Source organism: Aptenodytes forsteri, unplaced genomic scaffold, assembly GCF_000699145.1.
Source record: "Aptenodytes forsteri isolate BGI_AS27 unplaced genomic scaffold, ASM69914v1 Scaffold23, whole genome shotgun sequence".
In the NCBI taxonomy this organism is placed as follows: Eukaryota; Metazoa; Chordata; class Aves; order Sphenisciformes; family Spheniscidae; genus Aptenodytes; species Aptenodytes forsteri.
In genome coordinates, this window is record NW_008796043.1 from 7,511,414 (window position 1) to 7,520,772 (window position 9,359).

The window sequence follows — 9,359 nt, forward strand, 5'->3', positions numbered from 1 at the left end:
GCCCCAGCCTCCTACCCCTGCCCGCCGCGGCTCCAGCGGTCGCCGTCCTGCGCCGCGGGGGGCAGGGACGCCATCTTCTTCCCCGGCGCTGTCCCGCTCCCGCCTGCTGAGAGCGAGGCCTCCCTCCCCCCTCAGGGCCGGGGCTCGGACCCGCTGCAGGGATCTGTGGAGGCGTTTAGGTCTGTACCGTCAGCCCCTTCGCCCTCTCCCTGCCCGCCAGCCTGCGGCAGCTCGGACCCCTCCTCTCCCCAGGCCTGACCTGGCCCCATAGCTGTCACCTCGTGAAAAAACGGATAAGATCTTGAGATAGCCTGTCGTGGTCCTTCCTACCATTCAAGCATAGTAGGAAGGATGGTTTGTGAAATAGATTTGCCAAGAATTTTATCTTAAGCCTCCACTTTCCATTGCAAATGCCTACACATACATCTGTACATTGCACCACAGCGTCCTCATGGCAGAGTTGGTCAAAGTGCCCACAGAGTGTTGGTCAAAGTCCCCAAATTCATCTTCCCCCTCTGTCCAGGAAAATAAAAGTCAGGTTCTTGTCTTCCTTGATCTGAATATGAGAATTACACATCCTTTACCAACTTATTACTTCATATCCAAACCTCTGAATGTCAGATGGTGGCATTACCCGCTATGTGGAGAAGAACCTAGGTCGGGTCACCCCGACAAATCACTGGTCACCTCTGACACTCTGAAACTCTTTTTCAGATCAGTTTCCGCTGCTAACAACAAAGAGGGTATTCTGGAAAGGAGTGCTGGAGGAGCTGCTGTGGTTCATCAAGGTTCGGTATTTGGATGTCTCTGGGCGGTGTGCCTGAGAGTGGTATCAACAGAATGAACTAGTGTGGAATGGATTAAGGAATTTGGGGTAACTGCAGATGCTTCTGTTCGTACGACAGAACAGAAGAAGTGCAACCACCAAGTATTTTGACTACACGCGGAAGGCCATTATCTTCAAGACCTTCTGTGCATTTTAGTGGAGACTATTGCATTGTTACCAATCAGAAGAGTTCTTCTGTTTCTTTCTAAGGAAAATAGTCTGAAATAGTGAGGACTTTTGACAATTTGATATAACTGCCCCACAGTTATAAAGCCTAGTACAGTCTCTTTTATTAGTGTTTGAATAAAAAATAATCTATGAAGTAGATTGTGGGCAATTTAATGATCTGCTTTTTAATATTGAGATAGCTTTTATTGACTTGAACAGAAACAAGCAGTGCGGAACGACAGGTGAAATAAGACTGATGTAAACACTAGGCTTCTTAGTAGCAAAAACCTGAGATCTAATAAAGCTAATAGCTGTAGTTAGGGTATTAAAATTCAACTGTGGATAATACGTTATGATGCAAGTGTTCCTTTATATGTTGTGACATTGTGCAGGTATGGGAAATTCTGCCTAATGATTAGCTAGATAGCAGGACTCAAATACACTTCATTTTTTTAAAGTATCTTTTTTCAAATATGAAAGACTAGACATTCCCCAAAACAGAACACTTTCTATGCTGGATTTTTGAGTGTGCTGATTTGGACATGTTGCAGAATTCAGTGAGATCTCTCTGGGTCATTTTGTCATATTTGTCTTTTTTGTCATTTTAACAAAAGGGTTTTTAAGACCTTAAGCTCATTATAGGTGTCTTGGCAAAGACAATGCCTAGGCTGTAAATTTTTTGTTTGTCTACTTTTATCTGTCTGTAAAGTAAAATCTTGTTCTCTGCAAATGTGCATATGAAATGATACACCACAGTTGACCTTGAGACTGTACTGTTTGTGCATTCACAAAGTTAGAAGAATCCTGAGTTAAACAACAGCAGCATGGCACTTCAAACTTCATCCTAGTATGTTGCTCATAAGTTTTATTCTGTCCATGTGCAAGAACATCATCCGGTACATTAATCAGACTGTTCATCCTTTATAAGTGGAGAAATACTGTAGACTAGCAAAGCTTAATACAGCTGTTTCAAATCATGTCCTCTGTGTTGGGATTAGGATGTAGATTTCTTACTGTCTGTGTTTTGTAGGGTTCTACAAATGCCAAAGAGCTCTCTGCAAAGGGTGTGAAGATTTGGGATGCTAATGGATCACGTGACTTCCTGGATAAGCAGGGTTTCAGCACCAGAGAGGAGGGGGATTTGGGACCAGTTTATGGTTTCCAGTGGAGGCACTTTGGAGCAGAATACAAAGATATGCACACAGGTAATCACATACAAATACAATCTTGATTGCTTAGTGAGATGACTATGACACTTCACTTCCAGAATACCAGTGCAGGGTCCTGATTTCCATGATATACAATTGTGCTGACAAGAACTGATGTTAGCGCACTACATTCGTGGGAGACTGTGGAAGAGAAAGATTTTTCCATTCTGCAGCTGGAACAAAGTAGGATGTATCCATAGCTGATGATGCTGTGGACAGAATAGCTGTAACAAGTTATGATGTGGTGCAGTACCTGTTGGTATTATTTCCGGTGGAACTGGTTCATTAAACTTACTCTGAAGTGTCTTGATGGCTCTTTTCTAAGTCACTGAAGGAGAGGATGTACAAAACATTCAGAGGACTGCCATTAAAGAAAAGAGTCATAAAAGATTGTCCCTATCTGGTTGGTGTGATTTTTAATTCAGAGTAACAACATGGTTAATTACATTTTTTCCTTTTGTTTTTTTGTCAATACAGTCTCAAAGTTCACATTAGTTACAGTTATTAGACTTAGTATTGGCATGTTGACCGCTGGCAGAATACAGTTTTATGCTAACACAAATGATGCAAATTGTGAACTGACACATCTAAAAACTTGCTAAAATGTTTCAGCACTCCTGACCTTAAAAGATCAGAGGCATAACATAGCTTGGAAAAAATGAACAAGATAAATTCCCATAGGTTTCATTACTAATAGATTTCCTTAAAATGCATTACTAATGGATAGGTAATTAGCTTCAGGAACTAACATAACCATTTGAAAAGGCTTCTGGCACAGTATTGCTGGCAGAAGAATTCCCTGAGATGCTAATGATATATTACTACCTTGTTTGCCAGCTTGGGTCTCCCTGTAACCACGATTTGGTGTTGCTTTGCAATAAGAGTTATTAGAAAAAATTAAGTTACTAGCCATGCTGATTCACTGGCATGAGTCAGAACAGTGAGTAACAACTAATGACTCTTTTATTCTGGAATCCATTTTAATGTTCAGTTAATTCCAGTGAATTTCTTATATAACTGGTATTAAGCCTAAAAATCAACCTGCGAGTGTCATTGGGTGAAATATAGTATCCTGTGCTATACATTATTAAAATTGCCTTCTGGCACTAAATGCTATGGAAATTTAGTTTTCTTACATGACCTTGTGAGTGCTAGTTGGATGCGTTTATTCATCTGTCAAAAACTTTCTCCTTTTGACCGTGCAAAGAATGCCGGCACCCCATGTTACCGGTCTGAGCATAATATTTTTTTTTTTTTTTTTTTTTTTTTTGGGAGGAAGACTGTAGCATGAAAGTTTAACATCTAGAAAGGCATCTTAATCCAGAAATGCAATGAGCAAATTAGTTTACATACCATGAATGACTAGGTGGTAATATCTTGCCCATTCCAGTACAGCTTTTGTCCTATTTAGGTAACAAGTCATCGTGAATGATAAAGTAACATGCTTTGTCCAGCTAATTTTTTTGTATTGCAACTTTTGTTTCCTGGGATGTCGTGTTTATGCAGGCTTCTTCTTTGGTCTTAAAAAATGTCTAGTTGTTGAGCTTGGAATAAAGTGTTCTAAACAGGAATGGTCCTATTTCAGTGGTTGCTAAAGGTACTCAAAGCACGCAAAAGAGATGGGAGGACATACGAAAATACCATCATGAGAATTTCACAAGCCTTAGAGCACCTTAAGGAAGACCAAGAATAGCCAACACTTGGAGGGTGCCAACTTATAAATTTAATCACTTTCAAAGTTACAATAAAATCTTCAGAGGATGTCATTTGGGTATCACTTTTCAGTGGGATGTGGGCTGGGCTTTAAAAAAATACCATTACTTGATCTGTCTGGCTTGGATCTTACATGGTATCTTTCTTCAGATTACTCGAACCAAGGAGTTGATCAGTTGCAAAAAGTGATTGAAATGATCAAAACCAATCCAGATGACAGAAGAATCATTATGTGTGCTTGGAATCCCAAAGGTATTGAACAGCAGACTTTAAGTAAATGCAGCTGCATATTATCTTGCTGTATGCTAAACTGTGTTCTCATCCTGTGTCAACAGTCAGTTCCATTTGGTGTCCTTGCTTATTCTTCATAAAACTACCAGGAATGCAGTCAAAATGGCCAGGGGTTATAAGCTTGGTTCTCTTTCTACTTAATTCTCATGTTCAGATCTCAAAAATTTTGAGCCGTTACTTCAAAGTTTTTCTCTCCAGGTTAAAGTGAGGGATATACCTGGCTACCAGTGTCTTTGACACAGAGTCTCTGTTCAAAGACAGCAATTCTTATTTTAAAAAGGTTAAAAAAACAAAACCAAAAAAGGGTATACCAAAGCAGTGTGTCTGCTTTTTAGCCATATAATAAATTGTAAACTTAACAAAAACCTTAAAACTAGAGAACAAAAATATTATTTGTGTTGTAATCATCTCCTTGAACATAGGTTGTCTAGATATCCATTCAGTCTGTAGGGCTACTTCTAAATAAGAGCTAGTGCCAGAGAATGTTTTGCTTCAGCAGCAGTAGATCTGTGCACAAAAAAAAAAAATCACCCAGCATTTTCCACTCATGTCTCTGAAAGGGGATGCCACATGCTGTTGCTGTTATTTTTAAGGTTAAACATTCTCAGATATCAGGAGATACTTGGTTAAAGTTTTCCCTACCAAGCTGTAATTGCACTATCTGCACTTTTAAGTGTAGATAAACACTCAAAAGATCTTTTGTTTTCTGATTATTTTTTTATTGATCATTACTTTTGTATCTCAAGAAGCAGTAAAGGCATGTTGCAATGGGAAGAGAGTAAGATGAAGCAGTTGGAAGTCGCTTTAGGGTACATGCTTAATTTTACTCTTATTATCTTCCTTTAGGGAAATCAACTGTCTCACCGAGGTGAGTAAAACTGAACTCTTGTGCAGCATTATGGCATAAATCTGTTCTGTGGAATACGTGTTTATGACTTTTCTGGTCACACAACCCAGGAGACAGCTTGTCATGACACAGACTTAATTGCTTAGGCAGCAGGTGCTTTTAAACAAGAGAAAAAGCAACAGAATGATAGTGCAGTTGGATATTTGCTCTTGACTGTGTCTCATTAAATGCTTGTTCAGGTTTTGCATCTTCTACATTTATAACACACTAATGCTGTTACGATTTTTTTTCCCCCCTCCTTCCTGTACTGCAATTCCTAGATATTTCTCTGATGGCTTTGCCTCCATGCCATGCCCTTTGCCAGTTCTATGTTCTAAATGGTGAACTGTCTTGCCAACTCTATCAGAGGTCTGGAGATATGGGACTAGGAGTGCCTTTCAATATTGCCAGCTATTCACTGCTCACATACATGATTGCCCATGTCACAGGGCTAAAGGTAGGCTATTTAATCATTTTACTTAATCTTGTCTGAGAAGTGAGAGACTAAAAGATAAGACTCTTCATGTCATGTCCAAGAAAAACTGGAATGAACATACTGCTCAAAATCTTGCTGAAATACGTGTAAGAAAGGGCCGCGTGAATTTCATGTGAATTGTCTCTGGTCTCTGTGGGCAGTTAGGATCAGCAATGTAAGAATTCTTAAATTCACATCAAACAGACAGAAGATACTCCAGGTCTTTTTAAATGAACGTGTCAAAACTGACCTGTTCTGCTAGTCTACTTCTTAGAAATCTGAACTGAGCATTTGTCCTTATGGGATAATAACATACAAGTGATTAAGTTTTGTAGCCTGCGTTTTTTATTGGAAGCAAACAGTAGCTCAGCAGTTGCTGTCAAGGTTCCAATCTGGATATTCTGCCCACTTAACTTCCAGCTATAATTTCACCTGGGTATTTTTTTCATTTCCTACTGTAGATGATTATGTAGAGTGGTAGTATGTGCTCAGATAGCTACTGCCCTGACTCCAGAGCTGTCTTTTGTAATTTGGCAGAGTAATTTAGATGCACCACAATCTTGTACGAGTGAAACCCCCTTTCCTTCAGAGCATGTGAAAAATTATACTAGCAAGGCCGTTTGGGCCTGATCCCCCTGCTACCAGCACCATGAAGGGGAACTTAAAATAGGGAAGTAGGGAAGAATCAGACTTCACAGGTATTGCAGACATACTTAAGAAATTAGGCCAAGGTACTAGAAAAAGTGAAGTTTAACATTATGTCCATAAAGCAGCTGTTGCTGCTCAGCCACTTCCTCTCACAGCTTTGGTGGTTTTTAGCGTAATATATCCGAGGGCTAATCTACATTGTTCAGAGGCCAGTAAAATAGCTGATAAAACTTACCCAAGTTAAATTAGATTGTTCAGGGGCTGCTAAGTCACAGAACTTGCAAGCTTGCACAACCCATCTGGACGCTTGATAAGTGCTTTGGGGTTTAGGCTGTGACTGACACCTCCACTGCCACAAACTACATTGTTTAGTAGTGGCTGAGGCAACTAGTTTGAAACCAGCTTTGGCAAGTCCTACTTATTAGAAGTGGAGTGGAAAAGCTGGACGTCACTGCCCATTCTGTTTCCATCTTGGTGAGCAGATCAGTAGCGCTCCATTCAGTTACCGAAGCAATTATCCTAGCAGGATTTCAAAGATAAATTTTTTGGTAAGCTGGTGGAAATTTCATTATATTTTTCATTAATTATGCACTAGTCTGGGAAGATAGTGTCCTTCAAAGCTTGCAAGGATGTCTTGATAATCCAATCCAGTACAGAAGCTGCAATTCCACACTAGATGTAAGATGCTAAGAATCAATACTGTAAGCATTATAATGTTTTGCTTTCTTAAAACCTGACTATTTGAAAACCACATGTATTCTCCTTTCTCTTCAGCCTGGAGAGTTCATACACACACTAGGAGATGCTCACGTATATCTGAATCATGTGGAACCTCTAAAAGTTCAAGTAAGTACTTATTCTCTATTCTTGTATCCTTTTATCTTCCACAATGCTTATGCAATACAACGTCATCTTGGTATTATAAATATCCTTTTGCAAATATTAATTTGTGTGGCTTTTCTTCTCATTTCTACCCTAATAATTGTAGTACCTTAACCCCTGTTCAACTCAGGTCACAAACAGAAATACAATACAAACATGATTGAAACGTACATCAGTGTACTATTCTAGAACCAAGTTAGAGATCCAGAATCTGTACCCCTACTTTTGACTTCATCATTCCAAAACCTTAGAAAACCATTCCGCCTAATACAGATAAACACAAAATAAAATGTCTTTGTAGTATATCAGAAAAGGATAACTTACCAATTCACAGAGTTAATCAGTATTACTATTTGGCTGAATAAGGCTATATTTTCTTCAGGAAGTAATTTGTTGCAGTAGGAGCAAATCAGAATTTTATTTGATTAGACTTAGCTCGGACTGAATGTCCTCACCATTCATATGGTTCAAAACTATCCAGAGAACTAGTTATTGGTTTGGACCTTAATGTTCCTGTGAGAAACTGCAGCACATTTGATGCACATCTGGGTCAGAATTTCCAATATAGTTTCCTCTGGAAGGAATCTAATCTGTAACCACCGGAATTGCTCTGCAAACTGAAAATGCTTGCAGAGCATTTGGATGATCAGGGAATCCACTTTAAAATTATGCTACTGCTCCCTATCAAAATACTAAAGTAGATTCCACCTAACTGTATTACAATTTTCTTTTCTTTTTTTGACTATAAGTCTTCTTGGGGAGGAGGGAAAATCCTACACATAGTGTAACCTGAATTGAGGTTAATGGGATCTAATTTATAACACAAAATCTCTGCCTTCAAGTATCAGCTTTATGCAATAAACTTGCTTTTATTTCAGCTTCAGAGGGAGCCGAGACCTTTCCCCAAACTCAGAATTCTTCGTAAAGTCGAAGACATCAGTGACTTTAAGGCGGAAGACTTTCAGATTGAGGATTATAATCCTCATCCACCTATTAAAATGGAGATGGCTGTTTAATGATATAAACCAGCTTCTGTTAATGTGGAAATGTACCTAAGCTACTTAGCTTTTCTGTACTTAAAGTTACGGGGTTTTTATGTACTTCAAAAGATAAATACTTTCTTACTGAAAAAGAAGCAGGTACTAGTAGACCAATACTGCCTTCAGTACTAAACTGTAGTCGTACAGAATGGGTCATTATTTATTCCTGCTGTACTATGCAGGTGCTAACCCAGTTTTAAGTTGTTAGTGAGAGAGTTTCCTACAGGTTGTTTCAGTTACCAGTGGCCACTGCTGTTACCATTCAGTTGCTATGTGTGAGTAACACTTGCTTACATGCTTTATTTAGTACTGAAAATAAGAACTTTTATGTATGATAGAGGATTCCTTTAAGGTTGTAGAAGTCTTTAAGTATGTTCTGAGAAGTGTGAGTTTATAAAGCTTTTTTAAAAAAAATCTTCTGGAAGGGATGATGCGTATTTAATTTTAGTATGTTTGTTTATATTTAGTAGTAAATAAGAGTGGGAAAGCAAAGGTAAATTCTGTTTTACTTTAGCATCTTGGAGGGTGAGATCCAGCAAGGAAAAACAAACTCAAACTTCCCATGGTCTTCATAGATGAACCAGCAGGAAGACAAAAGATCTTAATGAAGCCTTGTCTGAAATGCAATCTCTGTATAACATCTCTGTATCAGCAATTTTTTTATTCCCCAACCCTACAAGAATGATGTATTTGATACAAATCAAACAGAGCTGTAGTTAAACACAGGTTACCAGGTAGTATTAGTAATAATCTGTCTGTCATCATTTAAAACCAGATCCCACAAACATATGGACTGATTTTGCAGCCTGGAGCAGTAAAAGTTAGAGATAGTAGTATTTGTAGGATTGGAGCTTATTAATTAAATCTTAGCAGAATTCAGCTTTCATCTCTCCTTATCCTTGCAACTTCTGCAGTAACTTCAGTCCTTACAAAATTCCTCTTCAGGAATTCAGTTGTGAATAGATCTGTGGTTAATATTCAGACATAGCATATTCAATACATATTTGAACACATAGAGAAATGCATAGTAATTTTCTGATTCATTTTTAAAGTCAGTAAACTGGTAAATATCATTGTAAAATTGTACAATTTGAGATAATTCTAAGAATTTAATAAACAGTGTGCTTTGATTCCCATCATTCAGGGGCCTGCATAAGGGGACCATTGCATCTTTCTTAAAACGAGCTGATCATAACTTTCAAAAGCATATTTTGCATCAAAA

General features: G+C 38.6%; 1 protein-coding gene across 1 annotated transcript; it reads left to right on the forward strand.

Annotated features, from left to right (window-relative positions):
• The first annotated feature begins 614 nt into the window (after positions 1 to 614).
• Positions 615 to 8,181, forward strand: TYMS (thymidylate synthetase). The gene is made up of 7 exons (XM_009285685.1): positions 615 to 657; positions 715 to 788; positions 2,025 to 2,199; positions 4,066 to 4,167; positions 5,374 to 5,549; positions 6,990 to 7,061; positions 7,976 to 8,181. The coding sequence occupies exons 1-7, from the start codon at positions 615 to 617 to the stop codon at positions 8,111 to 8,113; spliced, it is 780 nt and encodes a 259-aa protein (XP_009283960.1). The 3' UTR covers positions 8,114 to 8,181.
• The last annotated feature ends 1,178 nt before the right edge of the window (positions 8,182 to 9,359 follow it).

Excerpts from the sequence above, each read along its gene's own strand:
- TYMS (XM_009285685.1), top strand. The coding sequence starts at position 615 with ATGTCAGATGGTGGCATTACCCGCTATGTGGAGAAGAACCTAG. Across the intron at positions 2,200-4,065 it reads ATACAAAGATATGCACACAG|ATTACTCGAACCAAGGAGTT; the intron begins GTAATCACATAC and ends ATCTTTCTTCAG. Across the intron at positions 5,550-6,989 it reads CCCATGTCACAGGGCTAAAG|CCTGGAGAGTTCATACACAC; the intron begins GTAGGCTATTTA and ends CTTTCTCTTCAG.